The sequence below is a fragment of the Schistocerca nitens genome, chromosome 1, assembly GCF_023898315.1.
Source record: "Schistocerca nitens isolate TAMUIC-IGC-003100 chromosome 1, iqSchNite1.1, whole genome shotgun sequence".
Classification (NCBI taxonomy): domain Eukaryota; kingdom Metazoa; phylum Arthropoda; class Insecta; order Orthoptera; family Acrididae; genus Schistocerca; species Schistocerca nitens.
Genome location: NC_064614.1, coordinates 521,623,825 through 521,645,089, shown reverse-complemented (window position 1 = coordinate 521,645,089; position 21,265 = coordinate 521,623,825). Strand labels below are relative to the sequence as shown.

Here is a 21,265-nt window from a genome sequence, read left to right as displayed (position 1 = left end):
GATACACACAACAATACGGAGTGTGATGGCTAAATTGGCTGCCACCTCAATCCTCCCCACCTCCGTTCCGTACCGGTGGAGGCAAGGAGTGAAGCGTAGTGGCTTGTTACAACTGCAATCCTTCGGCCAAGCACGTCTCATTGACACTCAGGAAAATACTTGGATGTTGCACGTTTCTCATGAACGAGGTGAGCCCAATGTGGTTTTGCGCTATTATCCACCCCAGACCCCTAGTTCCACCATAAAAAAGATACACATACAGTAGCAGGATGTCATCCCCGTTGCCTGCAGATAAAGAAATGTGCGTGCCTAAGGGAACACTTAGAGAGGCCTGTGTTCTAACGAGATGCCGCCACAGACGATAAAACAAGAGCAATGAACAGACGGCGAGAATTACTCTGCAGGCTAAAGGGAAGATCATCCGTGAAGAGGATACTACAGTCCATTTCCAGAGGATAGAATACCGCATTGGGCGATCCTGTGGCTTTGGGTAACGGGAACGCAAGGGACGGGTCCATGTGCTTGCAAAGTAATCTCTCGAAGTTGATGGTAAATATACAAACAACAAAGAAATCTAATCTGACGACACACTGTCTGTAGGGAGATGTGTGACTAGACAGATGCTACGCAGGGTAGTCATCTTCGGGCACTTAAGGTTAGATATGGAACCTGGCATGGGCTGTTTAATGAGGTCCACTTTTACTAATTTGCCGCTGAATGTTTCCTCTCTACAGGAATGTTCAGTCACATCCCAGGTGTGTTCGATCGGACTCAGATCTGGAGAGGTGGGGGGCCAGTACATCAACTGGAACTCGCCACTGTGTTCCTCGAACCACTGTGTACAATACCCCTTGACCGTCATGTTGCCTTGCAAGAGCTCCACTGCATCCACGTATAGCTCAAAAATGGTTCAAATGGCTCTGAGCACTATGCGACTGAACTTCTGAGGTCATCAGTCGCCTAGAACTTAGAACTAATTAAACCTAACTAACCTAAGGACATCACACACATCCATGCCCGAGGCAGGATTCGAACCTGAGACCGTAGCGGTCGCTCGGTTCCATACTGTAGCGCCTAGAACCGTACGGCCACTCCGGCCGGCCCACGCATGGCCACGTGAATGTTTCCCAGAGCATAATGGAGCCGCCGCCAGCTTGTTTCCGTCCCGCAGTACGGGTGTCAAGGAGCTGTTGCCCTGGAAGACGGCGAATTCTCGCCCTCCCATTGGCGTGATAAAGAAGGTATCGGGATTCATCAGACCATGCAACGCTCTGCCATTGCGCTAACATCCAGTGCCCAAGGTCATGTGTCCATTTAAGTCGTACTTGCTGATGTCGTGGTGATAACATTGGCACATGCACGGATCGTCGGCTGCGGAAGCCCTTTGTTAGGAGTGTTCGGTACACTGTGTGCTCAGACACACTTGCACTCCGCCCAGCATTAAAGTCTACTATTAGTTCCACGACAGTTCGCCGCCTGTCCTGTTCTGTCAATTTGCCCATCCTACGACGTCCGACATTTGTAATGAGCATTGGCCGCCCAATCCCACGTCGTCTGGATGTGATTTCGCCACGTGTTGAAGACACTCGCCACAGCACCCGACAAGTCGTGCAGTTTCCGAAATGCTCATGCCGAGCCTCCGTGTCATCACAACCTGCCCTCGATCAAACGGAGAAAAATCTCGCGTTTCACCCATACTATACACGGACAACACGCTCACTGATACTATAAGCACAGTACGTGTCTCTGACCAGCAGTCATTCCTCGCCAGATGACGCTGCTATCGCCTGGACAGGTTTACCAATATAGTAAATCGGTGGTCATAATGTTCCGGCTGAACAGTGTACATGTTGGTTGTTCGATCCTGTTTTGCGACGGTTCTGATACAATGAGACAATGAGAAGCACTATACCAAGACATCTGCCGGCAAGGACTGTACCAGGCACACTAAGAAATAGCGCACAGTCTTATCACGTATTTCAGGTGTCTACTTATTGTCCTGCCACAGTGTAGTCTAACAATTTTTGACGTCATTTGGGAACAGCGATCATACATTACCGATTTAACACACAAAAATTGGAAACGTGCGAGAAGGACTCTGAAGGCTTCAAACAAACTTAATTATGTAAACAGACAGTTCATCCAGCCTGTGAATCAATGGTCGCGGCGATTTTTGCCTTTTATCGACATTGATACTGGCAAGATACCGGTTATGTGGAATCTCAAGAATTTCGAGAATGTTTTAATTTTAAGTTTGGAGTCAAATAACTAACAACAAATATTTTTGTGTGATATACTTACAAATTAAGAATTTTCTGATTTTTCCCTTTAACTGTACTATGAAACCTTACTTCCTGAAAAATTTCATCATTATAGGTCAACGGGAAGTACCCTATAAGTTTTAACGAGCGAGTTTGCGATTATCAAAATAAGTGACATAAATAGACGTATGCTCTGATTGCGTTTATTTAAAAGCTTAACTTTTCTATACTACCAAAGGAACATAGACCTTAGCATCTTACACAACATTCAACTTGATACGTTTACCAGTTCCTGAGAAAAAGTGGTCTTAACAGACGGACAGACAGACTGTCAGATAGCAGATTACAATTTTTTTTCGTGTGATATAATTTCAAATCAACAATTTTCGGATTTTTTCCTTTAGTTGTAATGTGAAACCTTGTTTCTTGCAACATTGCACTGACATAGAAGCTTCAATTTTTTACACCACCAAGGGACCGCAGACCTTAGTATGTGGCACAAATTTCAAATTGATACGACTACCTGGTCCTAAGAGAAAGGGGTCTTAACAGTCGGAGAGAGAGACAGACATACGGACGGACGGACAACAAAATGATGCAATAAGGATTCCGTTCTTAACAGTTGAGGTACGGAATCCTAAAAAGGCAGTCCATATTGCAATAAATTGTTTATTTTTAATTCCGGTAACCGGCTTCGGTTTATATTAACATCTTCGGACCAGAGGCTCTGAAACGTATAACGTAATGGACCATGTAAGACAAAACTTGTTCGCCTTAAAAACTAACATAAAAACAACATAGCAATAAAATAAAATCATGCATTACGTCATCTGGTAATACAGCATTTTATTTTATAGGTATGTTGCTTTTATGTTAGCTTTTAAGGTACACAAGTTTCGTCATACATCGCTAATTAGGTTATAAATTTCAGAACTTCTGGTCTGAAGATGACCATACAGACCGAAACCGTTACCGGAATTAAAAATGAATATTTTATTGCAATCTGGACTGTTTTTTATTACAACAGTATATTCTGCACAGGGCCGAAACGACACGTATTTTGTCGTGGATTTCTGCAATTCTTTATCATATATCCAAGAGAGCAGTACATGAATACCATCGTTAATTATTTGGCAGCAATGAACATTTCACGAGTGGTGAATAAATAAATAAAACACTTCCCATAGGACAAGCGGTCTAATGACGCCACTTACTTGTTCCCTGTTCCATGGAGAACAATATTTTTCATTCTACACGAACAAACACAACTGAGGGATTCCCTCGGATGAGCAACTGGCGCTGCGGTAGCCATTGTCGGTTGCCCGGGCAGCGAGTGAAGCATTCGAGGGCGAGCAGAAAGCGAGCGCGCGGGCGTCGAACTGGGTCACGCGATCAATTCCGGCGCTGACCCTGCTCCCAGGCCGCCGCTAGCGCAGGCCTTGAACGCCGCTACGGGCGTAGGCGCCGCCTTCCAAGCGCCCTCATACACTACATTCCTCACTGCGGGCATCGTAACAGGAATACCATGGACGTTCTAATAGTCCTCAGCCTAAGACACCGGGTGTCTCAGATAAGGTATTTTTCTCCCTAACTACCCAATAATAGTGAAAGGGAGTTTTATTTAGATAGGTAAACGGAAGAAATGTTGTTCTTTCTGCGTTTGGATTGTAGAATGTACAAACAAACGAGGTTGGGTCTGTCACATACACTGACATGGAATAAACTCTAAGGAGTACGCTGACATGTTGCTGATGCAACACGATGCCAGTTATGCAGCCCTGAGATACCCTGACTTTCCGTTGCGTGACACCAACAACTTTACATCTCGTCCGCAGGTCGTTCACAAAGCGCACTAATGAACATTCCGCCACAGGAAGATCAATCTGAACACAGACAATTATTTACAGAATGTTGCATTCATCCCTAAAACTTTGAACTTCCGAGCTCCCAAATTAAAATTAACAGATGTTTGATTTAAACCGATCTGTGCGACGTTAGGTTAATAACATGAACCACGTGATAGAAAAAAATAGTGTTCAATTTAAAAAAATTGTAAGTCGTTGCTTTAACTTCCTGGAAAATAACTGAATAAACTACGTTCATAGTTGAGAGAGTTCTTGCGTTTACCAATTTAAATAAATGTTACTTTCACGTATTATTTTGTAAGTTAGGGAGAAAAACACCTTATCTGAAACATCTTGCACATGGCATGACTGTGGTCGAAATAACGTCATCTTAGGAAATAATGACTCTTTAGACGACGCATTGTGAGGCTGCACAGGTGAACGTTTACGAGAGAAAGGTGAAACCACTCGGCTTCACAGTGAAAGGTTAAAACTTAGAGAAATTTGCAAAACATCCGTCTATGGGCACCATAACATAACCATTGAATCGCAAATGTTTCTCAGCTGCAAATTTCTTTATATGCCACAAAAGGCTGAAGCCCGAAAGTTTAAGGGTGGGCGCACAGCCATAAAACTGTGCGTGTTAGCGTTAGTTTTACAGGAATTTAAGTGTGCATTATTATTTGTAATACTTACATTTAGGGGTTCTACGGGAAAAAGATGTGTTACACGTTTTACATAATGCCAGAAACAGGAAACACGACAAATAAATTCCCTTTCAACAACATCCTTCGACGTTTATGACGAATTATGCTACCACCAACATCCCAATTTTGGAATCAGTTGGTTTTCTTTTGAAGACACCACCGTGTAGTAATCAGTTTTGTGTACAACGATAAAGTGAAATTAAAACTGTTGGCCTCTCCTAGTTTATTTAATGGAAATTTATCATGAAACTACGATTTTACGGACAAGTGCGGCAATGATTTAGAAACATTTGACTACTTCTGAATATCATAAAGCAGGTTAAGCGGGAGTAACGTAACTGTATTGCGTTTTATTGTTTTTACGACGTTCCCGACTAGATAAAATTTAATTGTACATTTTAAAGGTCCGACTCACTTGCAAAACGAGAGGAATAACGCGACATCGCATGTACGTTGAAAATTGTCCATTAATATTCTTTGTATAATAAGCGAACAGATAATTCCAAACTAGAATTTAAATACGCCACTATTTTTTCAAACAAAATACCGCATCTAACTACATCTGGTATGTTCCACAGTATTAAAATAAGAACCATTATTCTCACCTTTATCCCACATTCAGCGTCAGTAAACTCTCGTGATAATGCAGCCTCATTTCACGTGTCTGTTGATGCCATCCAAACAGTTTGAATTTCGAACATCTTTCTAACACATTTCATACACCTGCACTCTATCACAGAGAGGAACAGTTGCCACTCAACAGCACTTTATCAGCGATATTACTTAAATAGAGCAACAGTCAAATGCAGCCTGCGGATGTCAATCTTTGTAGAGATGATGGTCACTGAAACAGCTCCAGCCATATTCATGGGGATGCCGAAGAACCTGATGTGTGGATATAGATGTAGACATTTCGTCGATGTCAAAGTTATCTGAGACGGAACACGCCCAGGAGGATGGACGAAAAAAGTCGTAGTGGTTTTATAACAGAAACCATCCCGGTATTCGCGTGAAGTGGGAGAAGTTAATACAGATGGTGGTTTATGGGAAACCCAACCCTTCCAGAGACGTATCTACCACGTATCCAACTCTATCGTTAATTATAGTTGACTACGCTATTTGTGCTGTTGCTGACTGACGTACTGCGTGAATGCGACACCCACAGAGAAAACTGTGGAATTTGTTCGTAGATAGCTTCCGAATGTTTTGGTATAACGGATCCTTGGTCTCCGGTGACTCGTTAGAGAGTAATAATATAATTACTATGTATTTGGTTTGTTAAGCCAGTTAACGTAGTTTCTGTGAAAATATCTCACCGACGGTGGAAAAGTCTGTAAAGCTATCATTAAGACACACAGCACTAAAACAGAGTAATGCAACAACCCCAGGCGAAGTAAGTTCATTTCTATCACAGTGTTCAGTATGTTCTGTCAGGATACGTTACAATAGCAGTAATGTGTCCGTACTGTTACTGTTGAAAATGTTGACGGTCATGATTGCAATAGAGTGTACAGCGATGCGCATTGTCTTACACCACGGTTTCCTAAACTGTGTTCCTTGGGAAGTGAACAAGTGCTCCGCGAAAAACATGGCGTTTTTTCGACTTTTTTCTTTTCTTAAATTTTTTAAATTAATATTATAGTGTGTCTGGTTATGATTTAAAACTGAAGTAGTCACTGAATAAAACAGGTTTTTCTCATTTTTTAAATATCTTATTAATTTTACTAATCGTCAAACAAGCAAGATGTTCCATCAGAGTACCAGAACCATCAAATTGTCACGTCTGTGGAAAAGTTTGCGAACCCCTGCCCTACACTGTTAAGAAACGCAGGAGTTTGGTGTACTACTGCCACAGCTGCGACGCCCGGGCCGTGTGAATCTAACACCGACTCAAAAGGAAGGCCTCGGCGCTTGTTGGTGACGTCACGTCAGCTAGGCACGGCGAACGCCAGGTCTGTTGCAGGCAGAAACGCCTGGGCGTGCTTATCACTATAAATCTCTTATTTTTGGACAAAATGTTTGGTACTGTTTTGGATTCTGCAGTTTTATTTAGATGAAAGATTTTCTTACTATCGCAAAGCTACAAATGAAGATCATAGTTCTGTATTACTGAATCCTGTCGAAACAAACGTAGATCAATATGAGAAGATGCTTTGCCCCATTGCAAGCTTCGGAAATTTTACATTCAAGTAACTATATTTACTTGATCCATTTTGTTATCGAAACTTATCCCAACCCCCTTACAATTAACTCGTTCCTTTTATTTATTTATTTAATTTCGTTTGACATGGTCACAGGAAATGTGAACTAATTTACATGTGTAAATGTCCAACTGTTGCCAGTCATTAGATTACAGTCGTTTTCAACGGAAGGGATTCTAAGCAGGAAACAAAATAGCTTCATACATCGAAAGTACTGCTGAGCTTAAACTTTTTTAAACATGCACATTATAAAAGATAAATATTCCCCTCTTTCAACTGAAAGAAACTTTATAAGATTAAAAAAAATTATTTGATAAAACAAGTATCTCTCTTTTGCCTCTTCTTCTGTCCCCCACCCCCTCCCCCAACGTGTACAATCGCAAGATATTTCATTAACATTCAGTGCTCCTCACACCATAGTCAACCAAGATACCTAAAGAAGAGCACCAATATGTTCACAGTTTCTCGTAAAAGCAACCCAGTACAAACGTTACTTCCTCAGATTTACAAATAAGGTAAAGAAGCACGAATTCTGTTGCTGCTGGACCATGGAGTTGTTTTTGTATGTCAATCCTTAAAACAGGTGGAAATTTAAGTTCACGAGTACACTATTTGTTAAGAAGTGTAATGAATTGCACAATTAATTGATTGCAGAAATCTCTCAGAACAATGTGTGTTGGTCAACTACCGCCAATAGTTTCACATTTTCCTGTGTCAGAGAGGGAGACACCACCATTATGAGTATGCCTGCAACAGACCTGGCGTTCGCGTGCCTAGCTGACGTGACGTCACGAACAAGCGCCGAGGCCTTCCTTTGAGTCGGTGTTGGTGAATCTCGTAAACTTATATATGCTGCAGTATATCACTGATATACAAAGTAACAATTCCGGAAAAACAAACCCGAGACCAAACAGGGCAATACTGAATACAAACTTGAGGGCATTACTGTTGTCAACAACAAATATCGTGAGTGCATTAGTTTGTATCAAAACAAAACACACAGCGCACACCGTCGGCAGTCGTACTGTTGTGCAATGCAGTGAACATACGTGAATAAACGGTGCTAAGAAATCAAACGAAATGCAATTACACTGTAACGAGTCCCTTACACAAAAATACTTGGAAAAATCCCCGAACGGCCTTCAAAATAGTCGTCGGCTGAGTGGAGGTTTAGCCTGTGTACTGAACCCCACTCACTGCCTGCACGCTTGAATGTTGCGGCCCAGTTCGTGCCCGCAGCTTCACAACAAGGTGGAAGTGACCCCCCTCCCCTCCAACCGACGGGAGGACGGGGCCCGCGGCCGCTGGCAGCGTCAACTCGGGGGCCACGAGCGGAAGTGCATCGTAAAGCCGGCGCGTGTGTACCTGCCGCCTCGCCTCTCCTCGCCCGCCGCTGTGACACAGCCGACACGACCCGACACGTGCGATAGCCCTTCCCCTCCGCGCCGACCTCTCGAGGCGCCCCGTGGCTCCTGCCTTCCATTGTTCCGTCGCTTCCTTTTACCTCGATGTCGCCGTCCTCGGAAGCAGTAATAACCCCAGGAGCGAAAATACACCGACGGAAATGGAAAGTGTTAGGCAATGAACACCTTGACCGATAACATCAGCCGACGACTCGGCCACAGTGCGTCCGATCTCCTACGTCAGTTTTTGGCGGGATCAAGGTGATTAGGTTAGGATAGAACCTATTTTAACCTCCTCGGGCGGGAAGGATGTCACCACGCCTCTGTGCTTCCAAACGAGCGCTGTATTGCGGCTTTTCCTGTTACAAAAGACGCCGAATGCATGTGAATGAGCCATATCTGTTTCGAAAAGAACGTGACGAGCACCGTACACTCTTTCCTCAGTTACCGGAACAATCAGACAAGTTTTACGAATACCTGAGATGAAGAGAAGAACTTTCTATTGGATAGTCGAGATGATTCGTGATTACACTGAAAAGCAAGATTACAAACTCTGTTCCAAAAAAATTCAGCAAAACAGGCATGTCAGTTAGTAAACAGAAATTACACACATCGTTCGTAGACAATACGTTTACTCGAAGAAGAAACAGGTTTCCGAAAAGGTAGGTCTTGCTCCAAATACAGGAATACAGGTAAATATAAAGCTAGAATTTGGAAATATCGCTCAAGGAAATAATACAGCGCTCAGACAAGGGTATCGTATTTCACCGATACTTTTTGATTTATACAGGGTGATTTAAGATAAACGTCGGCAAAAGCGAAACAAGGATAATGGAATGTAGTCGAATTAAATCAGGTGAAGCTAAGGAAATCGGATTAGGAAACGAGACACTTAAAGTACTAGATGAGTTTTGCTATTTGGGCAGCACAATAACTGACGATTGCCAAAGTAGAGAACATATAAAATGTGGGCCGGCAACGGCAAGAAAAGCATTTCTGAAGAAGAGAAATTTGTTAATATCGAATATAGAATTAAATGTTAGGAAGTGTTTTCTGAAAGTATTTGTCTGGAGTGTAGCCATGTATGGAAGTGAAACATGGACAATAAACAGTTTAGATAAAAAGTGAATAGAAGCTTTCGAAATATGGTGTTACAGAAGAACGCTGAAGATTAGGTGGATCACGTAACTAATGAAGAAGTACTGAATGCAATTGGGGAGGCAAGAAATTTGTGGCCCACTTTGACCAAAAGAAGGGATCAGTTGATAGGACACATTCTGAGACAACAAGGTATCATTGGAGCGAAGTGTGGGTGGTAAAAATCGTACAGGAAGACCACAAGAGATGAATACAGTCAGCAGATTTTGAAAGATGTGCGTTGCAGTAGTTATTCGGAGATGAAGAGCCTCGCACAGGATAGACTGGCATGGAGAGCTGCATCAAACCAGTCTTCTCATCAACGACAAGGTGTCCGGAAATTCCCGTTATAAACTTCTAGGACTTAAAGAGGGGAGTGACTACATAATATTTTGAATAGGAAACCATGTCGGGAAACGTACTGTTTCCGTTTCCGAGAGCTGCTAGCACGAATTCTGGCCATTGTACTAGAAACTGAAGAGACACCACAGGGGATGGAGAGTGTGTACCACAAAACGCTTCGTAGGTCCAAGACTGTAACAATGTCGGTGGTCGCCCATTGAGCCGCTGTTGTAATCCATCAGTACTGTTCTCTGCATACAGTATAATGTGTTCTTGTTTGCTTTGGAATACTGTAAACACATAATGTTTAAGTGTTGTTACAAACAAATGCGCTTTGGTAATAAATGGATGTTTCGCCGTGTTTCCTTTCGAATTGTTACCTAATAATTGTACTGCGTCACGCCTAATTTAGTTACTCAAGGAAAAGTGGATGAGTTAAGCATCTGACCAGTAACCGTCGTAGAACGGAAACGGTACGTTTCCAGGAATGGGTTCCTATTCAAAATAGAACTTTGTAACGGAAATTACCGAACACACTGTGTTTTGACGACGTTGAGAGCCAATGGAAACAATGGGTTATGACATTTAATATAGAGGAAAGCTTCAAAGGAGGAAACACTCCGTTATGTTTGCTGACTAGCCGATTCTAGTAGCGGATAAAGTAGTGAATCAACATAATTTAAGTAATTCGATTAGTAAAACCCAGTCCATGACATTCTTAGGCTCACAAACCTTTGAGATGTAAAAAAATAGAAAGTAAAACTATTGAACGAGTTAACACCGTTTTATTCTGGGATTGTGACTTATCGTATCTCGGCGAAGTGGAGACTGAAAAAAAGATTAAGAGATTCTGTATAAAGTGTGGCACCATCAAAACAACGCTTAGTGGAAAAGCACGAAAGGACACCATGCTAAAATTTAATAAAGTTATGGTAGTTACCTCTGGACTATATGGAAGCGAAAAGTGGCTATGAACTCTAGAAGATATAACAGCCGAGATGAGATTTTTTAGAGCAGTCCAGGGAATAAGAAGAAGAAAAAGATTAAAAAATGAGACCATCCAGAAGAATGTACGAATTTATAACTTAAATGAAAAGGGTAAGGAATACAGAAAAGAATGGAAAAAAGGGCATGTAGAAAGAGTGGGCTATGTACGTGTTCCAAGAAAGCTGCTACAGCACACCCCTACAGAAAGAAGGAACATTGACAGACCCAAGAGAAGATGAATGGATCAAGAAGTCGCAAAGGACCAAATGGTCTAATGTTTGACGGAGAAGAAGAAAAAGGGCAATCCTACAGAAGAAGAATAGTTATGAGTTCAATACGGCTGTTAGGTTTCTCTAACGGCACCTAAGCTTTTGCGGCGGTCGTCGCAATAAAGCAGGCCCACAGAACGTGCGTGTGCAGCTTATCGCCATCTTTCGGAGACTAGCAAAAGTCGAAAAATTGGCACACGCAACACGTGAGCAAAATGTCGACAGGTTGCAAAGACTTTGACTGCAGTGCTGCAGAACGAGTGGCGTCAAGGCTGACTTAGGACGCTAGCGTGGCAACAAGGGTACACACCGGTCTTTCAGGAAAATAACGCACCGAGAATGTCATAGAACTCTTCGACTGGCTCTAACGAATAAACAGATGGCAACATCTGAAATCCGGGCAGCAATTACAGGGTGAATGTGACCACGAATAGTTTACTACAAGCTGGGTTGAGGTCTCAGGTTTTTATGAGTCGTTTAGCGATAACACCATACCACAAATAACGAAGACGTGCGTGTTATAGAACTTGATTCAACTGGCACATGGAGTGGCATTCTGTGGTGTTCCGAGATGTGTCTCACCTCTGCTCGTGGAGGTCAGATGGATGCCAACATGTCGGTAGACGACCTGGTCAATGATCACTGGAAGCAGCTATTTTTGAAGACCCCTGCCTGTCTGACTCCTGGAATCAAAGTGTGGGGAGCTATTGGATTTGACAACAGGACTGATATGATAATTGTTGAAGGGAGGCTGAATGCTCGCCAGTATGTGGCAGGAATGTTAAAGTCTGTTGCCATACCTTTCACGACCAGTGTATCAAATGACATAATCCAGCAGGATACTGCAAGACTGTACACTGCAGTTCACGCCACAAACGCCTTGGGGGATGTAAAGATCCTTAACTGGTCTGCCGGTCCTCTGGTTTGTCACGCATAAAGCGTGTTTGGGATGTGATGGGAAGACGTATACTTTCATACCAGCCTCGACCCAGTAACCCTAATGGACTGCCACTGTACGAGTTTCAGTCAAGGCACGAAATTGCTCAAGACAACATTAGGTCGCTGTTCGGTTCCAAGCTACAACGAATTGAAGTGTGTATACTTGCCTGTGGTGGCCACACCTCGTACTCATGTTGATGACGAACGCTAGTTCTGAATGGAACGAAAGTTTAATCATTTACCACGCGTTACGTGATGAACAGACCCACAAAGTTTGATAAATATCGAGCTGCTGCTTCACGGTGTGGCTATTTCCATTTTCGTCAGTGCATTAACGATTCTTCAGTAACCAAGTTTTTTTTAACAACTTATTTCCAAACACGGTTCGGAGACATGTACGTCCGCAAGAATAGGATTCACTGCGGCTCAGCTTCTTCACCAGGGAGTTAGTTATTTTTTCATGAATGTGGTCTCGCCATAACGATGTGCTCGCTTTTTTTGTCGCAGTCGTAGCAAAAAAGAAAGCAGTATATATATAACGTATTGTCTGCGCTGACTGCATCAACCATGTTCTGGAAACAAATAGATTCAAATGGTTCAAATGGCTCTGAACACTACGCGACTTAACTCCTGAGGTCATCAGTCGCCTAGAACTTAGAACTAATTAAACCTAACTAACCTAAGGACATCACACACATCTATGCCCGAGGCAGGATTCGAACCTGCGACCGGAGCGGTCGCTCGGTTCCAGACGAAACAGATAGAAGCCTATTTATGTGAAACAGCACATATTTTATCTACAGTCACAGGTTTTTAAGAATACAACACAGAAAATAATAGTGAAGTGAAATCCCAGAAACTAGAGCAGTGGGGACATAAAAGTATTGCTGGAAACTTGTCTGTTCAGATTTATTACAAATTACCTGCTACCTGTCACTTGCATATAACTTTATTAGGTACATATCATCATCATCATCATCATCATCAACAACATTATCATCATCAGCCATTCATCGAGTGTTGGGCAAAGGTCTTTTCCAGACCTCTTCATACATAACGATCTTCAGATTTTAGCATCCAAGCTTTCCTCGCTTGTTTCTTGACGTCCTCAAAACATCTTCCATTAGGCCGTCCTCTAGGTCTTTTCCTGCAAAGAGGCATCCAACAAGGACTTTCCTTAGTTCAACTGGCATCATTTCGTCTCACTTACGCCCAGCACATCCCCAATTTTCCCCCTTTGCACCTTCTCGTGCACCTAAGTGCAGCTTGCTACCGCTAGTTGGGCAACCCTTAATTTTTACGCTATTTGTGCATTTAACTTTCATGTTTCAATTTGCTTGCTGACCTTGTGTATATTTGCATGCTGTACCATCGTTAAAACTGCCGCGTTTTGTGATGGACGACGAACACATAAACGAAAGGTGTATGAGCTCGAATAGATATAATTTTTACCTTACGGTCTTTTTGCGTGACACATATGTAGAAAACAACTTGTTGGTTGGCTCTTTTAGGAACGTATGCTCTTGGAATTGGAATAATAAACCACACCGATATTCATACCGCTTCTATCATCTGAAGATAGTATCAAACAAAATATGAGTGTCAGCGCAAGTGACAAAATTATGTGTAAATGAATAGAATATTTTGATGGTAACTGACATGGTTATTGAAAGGAGGAAACAAACGTCGTCATGACTTTATCGATGCACGTTCAGCTCTCAGAGGATTAAAAACGCCGATACAACAGTTGCTCTTGTTACGCACTATTTGTGTGTGGAACAGGAAAGGGAGGACAATGGCAGTGACACCAGAAGGACTCACTACCACATACTGTACGCATATTGCGGAATATAGACGTAGATATGCTCATCGCCACAGTGTAATTGTTCAAGAAAAACTGTACCTACCACCATTCCTTCTTTCAAAGACTAAATATCTCGAATCACTAAGTTATATTCTGAGCAATGTGATGCTTCATAACTCAGTCGCTGGCTTTTATAATCTTCTATTGACGAGACCAATAAAGAGGAAAACTTCGACAATCTTAACGCACAGGGACGAGTGTGCGTAACAGCGACGCGGCTACTCAACAGGTGGCAACCGCACTACGCTGCTTTGTTCAACACGTGGCTGTCTTGCTGCTCCCGTCGTAGTCTCACGTGGAATCCACGTGCGATCTGAGCATAATGTTTACTTATCTATTGTTACTGCTTTAATTTGTGCCACACCTCTTTCACGGGCCGTCTCGTCAATAAAACCATAATTCACGTCACTGGTTTATGTACATTAAAATAATTTCCGCTGATCTCTTTGAGTGTGAAGGTTTATTTAGATTAACCACTTAGCGGTAAGAAAATAAAAACACTGGTAAAGCATTTTTATCCATTTATTTTTGACGAAACTTGCTGGTTATGGCATTTACTACAATGGCGGATGATCCAAAACAGTGGCTTCAACTTTTCCATTGCACATCCACTTGACCTAATAAAATATCTGGGCAGAAGCTCCTTTTTGGAAATAATCTCAATCATTCGACTTCGTATGCCTTCGAATGAACAAATTTTCCAGTAAAACATACTCAATCGGCATTAACGCGGCGAAGGAATCAGTACCTGAAATAAAAAGCAAGACTGCATCGCTGTTGATGACTCATGGGCCATCAGTAAAACTTAACATTTGTTTCTTTGCTACAGCCAAAATAACACACAACAAAGTCATGGCAAGCTCTACCAACACGCTATAATCATTTGCGTTAACACATCTCAAACACATTAAACGGTGTAAATATATATAATATTTCGTGGGTGTGATGTTCCTAAACGTTTCTACCTACATTTGGCTCGTTTACGGCACGCTTCATGCAACATTACTGTATTTCAAACAGTTTTTATTTCGTATTCTCCGACATACAGACTTCCAGCTACTTCTGTAATCCCACTAACTGCAGACGCCTTCAGCAGTTTTAAATACTTATTAATTGCAAATAGTTTGTATAACTTCAAATGTTTGGAGACTGTCTTCAAATTAACAGTCTTAAAAGCGTTATATATAGTTCTCCTGAACATGCTAATCATTCATCTAAGAGGAATACCACATCCGCACGTTAATTACTGAGTACATTTGACGGTAATCTACATGTGATTTATAGTGAGTGACCTTTAGATTTCATACACATTTACACGCTCGACGACGTGCCAAATAGCATGACGGCACGAAGGAATGGAAACTGTATTTTTTATTGCCCGTCTAAAACAAAACACCACCAAGGAGGTACGATAAAGTACAACAATCTTAGCAAATTAAAACAGGCAGCTCGATGTTTTTATTACCAATAATACTGAAATAATTACAGTCGTCACATCTCGATGATTATTCTGACGTTCTGGACGATACAATCGTAAAGGCGAAATTGGATTCGTACCGTATATCATGTGACACAATTCTTCTGTTTGCACACTAATATAATTGTATGTTTACTTCATTCCAATAATACAAATTCCATGCATTCTAATACAGCTGAAATGTTACGATAAATTTCTGCTGCAAAGCAAATTCCAAGACCTATACACTTGCTCACTTCTGATTTTCTTTTGGCGTTTTACACGACGAGTTTACTAAGCATCTTCATTTCCACGCCCACTTGGAATGGCAAATGTATGTATATTGATATCAATATCCTTTTTGTGTGGACTAACGAAAAGCTTTGGTATCCTTATTATATCATTTCATATTCAGTGTGATTTCGTGAAATATGCGGAATGCACGAAGAAAATTAATAAGCAACGCATGCGCAGATGACTTCTACTAGTTCGACACTTGAGAAAATCGCACTATTTCTTTCCACAAATGCAAAGCTGATGTGTGTTATGCATTGTCCTTTCTATCTACAGTTTATTTTTGTGATGATACTGTTAAAATCAAGAGGGATACCTCAAACTTCAGCAACATATTACCAGTACAGCTGCATGATGTAGAGTTGTTTGCACCTATAATTGATCGCATGCTACTAACACAATGGCACAGTTTTATACTGTGCCACATTTGCGCTCTGCAGATAAAACGTTCACTGATAAGACTTAAGCATATGCTTGTAGCTGACAGCGCTCTGATTATGCAGTTCGCAAGCTGTTTTTAATGTCTACGATCCGTGACAATGAAAGTAACTGATGTAATATCGAAGGACATGAACGTTTTACTTTCGCTGAAAGAAACCACTTTCGCGCAGTCACATAACCTGCCTCAACTCTTCCTTTCGCACGGCATGTCCTACTAACACGCTCAAATGGCCAGTTCCGGCTTTGCTTTTCGTTAGCGTTTGTACACACTAAGAAGTACAACACATAGTACGTGCAAATGTTTTGCTTTACAGGACTTCGTTTCAAAATGTGGTTGCGTAAATTAAGAAATTATTTCAACCGTTATACATTTGTTTTTCTGCTGGAAATGTGATATCCTAGAAAGCTGTTATAAGTTTCGGTTTATCTGTGTGCAAGATACCCAAATATCCATAAAAGTACTCACACTTGTTAATTAGACATTTTATGAACAGGTCACTTTGTAAACAATTTCACAACGGTGTCACGACAGAGAACCGCCAAATTAAATAGGACGGACTACTGTGGAACACGGCGTCAAGGTTTACGAGAGATCTTGAAATTACCTGCAGAGCTTGAAGAATATGACACTTGTAGCTCGGCTGAATTGTGGTCCGTAGCTGTGGACTGTGTAGTCGTAGCGGCAACGGAGCTCGGAACGCTCATAGGCCTAGTAGCAGTCTCCTCATGCATGTTTTGACCAGTAACTGCACTATGTTGAACAACGTTCTCTTGTTCTTGAGCTTCAGGAAGCTCTCAAAAATGTCTCCGACGCAAAATTTTCACTAAAATATTCTTCGTTACGTAATATTTTAAAAAGTGGAGAGAGGATAAATGTAGGTCTCTAGGACACTTCACTTACACTTTGCATTCAGACATGGTTCCGAAGTCAAGTGAGCTCCTTTATTATAACGCAGTTAATTTGTGTTGACATTCCTTTTTGACGATTGTATGTCTTTCCTACAGTTATCTGGGTTTTCCAGAATTAATTAGTGTTCCATAACGGTCCACATTAAACCTATACGTAAAGTAAATTTTGAATTCTGAGCGAAGTTAATGCTCGTCCGGAGATGCCCAACAAAAACGTAAGTAAGAGGAAAAGTGAAATTACAGCACCAGATACAAGACATAACGGCATAGGAGAATTACTTTCAACGAAGACTTCGCTCAGATACTTTCTTGATTAAGGAATTTTAATTGGTATTGTTAAATAGGTCACTGAATGACTAGAATAGTAATATTTTACCGAAAAGCATTTGCAGAGCTATCTGTTGGGGCACTTCGTAACTCGGCGCGTTTCACTAGTGAGGAGAAACCAGGTTTGGTTATGAAGGATTGTGTGGGTAGCTAAAAATACGATTTTCTTGAGTTTTGAATCGAAACTAATCACCATATCGTTTAATACAGGATATCAAATCGAATAATTTTTCTACAGTAACAAGAAATTACAGCAACAGTGTTTCCAACAGATAGATGAACTACACAATTTTCCGAACGTATGTCGATTAGTTTTCTGACGTAAATCGAGGTCTTCATTGTTTACGTGATTACAATGTTAAAGTTGTGAGTGCCTGCAGTTGTGAAAGTGGTTGAAACATCTAGAACAGCCTGGAAAGACATTCGTTCCCAATGCAAAACGTCCAGCGCTCTAATTAGTACCCGCCTTTCAATATATCAGGTTAGATTTGTATATACTAAACGAACATAACTGACCTAAAAGTAGGGTTATAGGCCACACTTTTATTATTTTGATACTCAGGTATGTTTAATTTTAATGGTACACTGTGTAATTACACACTGCGAAGAGTTTTGAGACAACAATTGCAATTATGTATATTTCTCTAGTTTTGATTAATGGCTTTTGAAGTTTCTATGTCATTTCCTTATTGGAAGATCAGTTATGTACAGCTCATTAACTAAACAACAGATGCTTTTTTTGTATAGTAGGCCTATACCTCATCTTAAAACTGAAAGATGTAACACATCATACAAAAACAGCATTCATTTACCAAGAAACAAGTGTCTAGTATCTCCCTTTGCTGCATCCTAAATTACTGAATATAAAAAAAAAATCTTACTTTTCTGTTATTCCTGAATAAATACAATGTACCATTTCCCCTGTATGTGCATCCTGTACTTCCAAGTGATTAAGTTGCACAGAACTTTGCAATGTTCTGTGGATACTGTTATGTGCAATGCTTATTACATTCATTGGTGGAACAGGAAAAATCTGTTTCCACATACTTCTGTATGCAGTGTACTTTCGTTGTGAATGTGTGATCAGTACAGTTGACTGACATTCAATTAATATTGAGCAAACAAATCCATTACCATGTATAGTGCTTAATTCATTGTATTTTGTTTTGTCAACTCAGTTAAGTGATTATCTGTTTAAGCACCACTTAAGCGATGATACTGTAGGATCCCTCCCTTCCTCCCTCCCTCCCCCTCCCCCCCCCCCCCCCCAAGAACTACTAGTTCTTTTATAATTGCCGTTGTACCAGATTGTGTCATGAACTTTAGATATTCAGACAGTTTAGATTTGAACTTTTTCCTTTATTTTTGTGGAATGCAGAACTGCGGCATGTAATGAAGCTACATGAATATGTCATGTAATGAAGCTGTGCCTAAAAACTTCTTTCACACACTTTTATGACTTGAAGTATAAGAACATGGAGGCCTACATGGCAAGCAAGTGGTGAGAAGAGCAAAATGTAGGATTACTTGGCTCTCTGCTTTTGGGGCCAGACTTTAGAGTATTTATCACTTACTATAGGGTATGCATTAGGCCTATATATCACCATACGCTGTTGAAATGAACTCTTCTTATGTCTTAAACCATTAGTTTGGATAGCAGTAGTTTGCCATCCATTTCTGTCTTTGGCTCCCAGAGCAGTATAGGTGGTGAACCTGGTCTCCTCCATGATCTGATTTATTAATTTTCATATTATAGGAAGATCTAAGTGTGGTTTCCATATGAACCAGCATCACTTCTAGTTGTTCTGCATCTTCACTTAACACAGTGATGCCATCAGCAAATCTGAGCATGTCTGTTTTCTTGCCATGAATTCTAACTCCTCCTAAGCCATTAGTTTCTCCCTAGCTTCGTCTGTTGCCCTCTCAATGTTGTTGTTTTCCTCTTCGGTCAAAGAATAGTTTAATGCAGCTCTCCACATCAATCTGTCCTGTGCAGGCCTCTTCATCTCCAATTAACTACTGCAACCTACTTCCCTCTGAAACTGCTTACTGTGTTAATCTTTTGGTCTCCCTCTACGATTTTAACACCCCCCACCCCTCCCCCGCTTCCCTCCAGTATTAAACCGGTGATCCCCTGATGCCTCAGGATGTGTCCTACCAACCAATCCCTTCTTTTAGTCAGGTTATAACACAAAGTTCTCTTCCCCCCAATTCTATTCAGTACCTCCTCATTAGTTATGCGATTTACCTATCTGATTTTCAGCATACTTCTGTAGCAGCACATTTCAAAAGCTTCTTTTCTCTTCTTGTCTAAACTGTTTATCGTCCTTGTTTCACTTCCATATTTGGCTACACTCCATACAAATACTTTCAGAAAGGGCTTCCTGACACTTAAATCTATACTTGATGCTAACAAATTCCTTTTCTTCAGAAACAATTTTTTTGCTATTGCCAGGCTACATTTTATATGCTCCCTACTTTGACCATAATCAGTTGTTTTACTTCCCAAATAGTAAAATTCATTTACTATTTGAAGTGTCTCATTTCCTAATCTAATGCCCTCAGCATCACCTGATTTAATTCGATTACATCCATTATCCTCATTTTGCTTATATCCTCCAGTCAAGATACTGTTCATTCCGTTCAACTGTTTTTCCAAGTCCTTTGCTGTCGCGTACAGAATTCGAATGTCATCAGCAAACCTCATAGTTTTTACTTCTCCTACCTGGACTTCAATTCCTACTCCAAATTTTTCTTTTGTTTCCTTTAATGCATGCTCAATATACAGATTGAATGACATTGGGGATAAGCTACAACCCCATTTCACTCCCTTCTCAACCACTGCTTCCCTTTCATGCCCCTTGACTCTTGTAACTACGTTCTGGTTTGTGTACAAATTGTAAATAGCCTTTCACTCCCTGTATTTTACCCCTGCCACCTTTAGAAATTGAAAAAGAGTATTCCAGTCAACATTATGAAAGTTTCCTCTGAGTCTACAAATGCTATAAACATAGGTTTGTCTTTCCTTAACCTATCTTCTGTGAGAAGTCATAGTAACAGCACTGCCTTGTGTGATCCTACATTTCTCCGGAATCCAAACTGATCTGCCCCGAGGTCTGCTTCTACCAGTTTTCCATTTCCTCTGTAAAGGACTTGTGTTAGTATTTTGCATCTGTGACTTATTAATCTGATAGTTCAGTAATTTTCACACTTGTCAGCACTTGCTTTCTTTGGAATTGGAATTATTATATTCTTCTTGAAGTCTAAGGGTGTTTCGCACATCTCGTACATCTTGCTCACAACATGGAAGAATTTTGTCATGGCTGGCTCTCTTACAGCTGTAACAGAATGTTGTCTACACATGAGGCCTTCTTTTGACTTAAATCTTTCAGTGCTTTGTCAAATTCTTCACACAGTTACCATATCTCCCTCTTCATCTTTCTCTTCCATTTCCATAATATTTCCCTCAAGTACATCGTCCAAAGTACATCGTCCACGCATAGGCCTTCTGTATACTGCTTCCACCTTTCTGCTTTCTCTTCTTTGTGTAGAACTGGTTTTCTATCTGAGCTCTTGATATTCGTACAGGTGGTTCTCTTTTCTCCAAAGGTCTCTTTAATTTTCCTGTATGCAGTATCTATCTTACCCCTAGCGATATTTGCTTCAGCATCCTTACATTTGTCGTCTGCCCATTCCTGCTTAGCCATTTTGCACTTCCTGTCAATCTCATTTTTTAGACATTTGTATTCCCTTTCGCCTACTTCATTTATTGCATGTTTATATTTTCTCCTTTCATCGACTAAATTTAATATCTCTTGTGTTACCCAAGGATTTCTACTAGCCCTCATCTTTTCACCTACTTGGTCCTCTGCTGCCTTCACTAT

At 41.0% G+C, this 21,265-nt stretch overlaps 1 protein-coding gene and 2 long non-coding RNA genes across 3 annotated transcripts in view; 1 reads left to right on the top strand and 2 right to left on the bottom strand.

Moving 5' to 3' along the window:
- Positions 1 to 17,055, bottom strand: part of LOC126253284 (nuclear hormone receptor FTZ-F1) — a 1,090,123-nt gene extending 1,073,068 nt beyond the window's left edge. The window contains exon 1 of the mRNA XM_049954520.1: positions 16,751 to 17,055. Within this exon, the coding sequence (XP_049810477.1) occupies positions 16,751 to 16,877 (127 nt within the window). The 5' untranslated portion in view covers positions 16,878 to 17,055. The remainder of the gene's footprint in view (positions 1 to 16,750) is intronic.
- Positions 14,462 to 16,105, bottom strand: LOC126253298 (uncharacterized). Its single transcript, XR_007545936.1, has 2 exons — positions 16,021 to 16,105; positions 14,462 to 14,702 (listed from the first exon to the last, which is right to left on the bottom strand). It is a non-coding gene; the product is annotated as an uncharacterized LOC126253298 (long non-coding RNA).
- A 428-nt stretch (positions 17,056 to 17,483) lies between the features above and the next one.
- The window catches only part of LOC126253279 (uncharacterized), a 36,584-nt gene continuing 32,802 nt past the window's right edge, over positions 17,484 to 21,265 (top strand). Inside the window, exon 1 of the long non-coding RNA XR_007545933.1 lies at positions 17,484 to 17,862. This is a non-coding gene — a long non-coding RNA (uncharacterized LOC126253279). The remainder of the gene's footprint in view (positions 17,863 to 21,265) is intronic.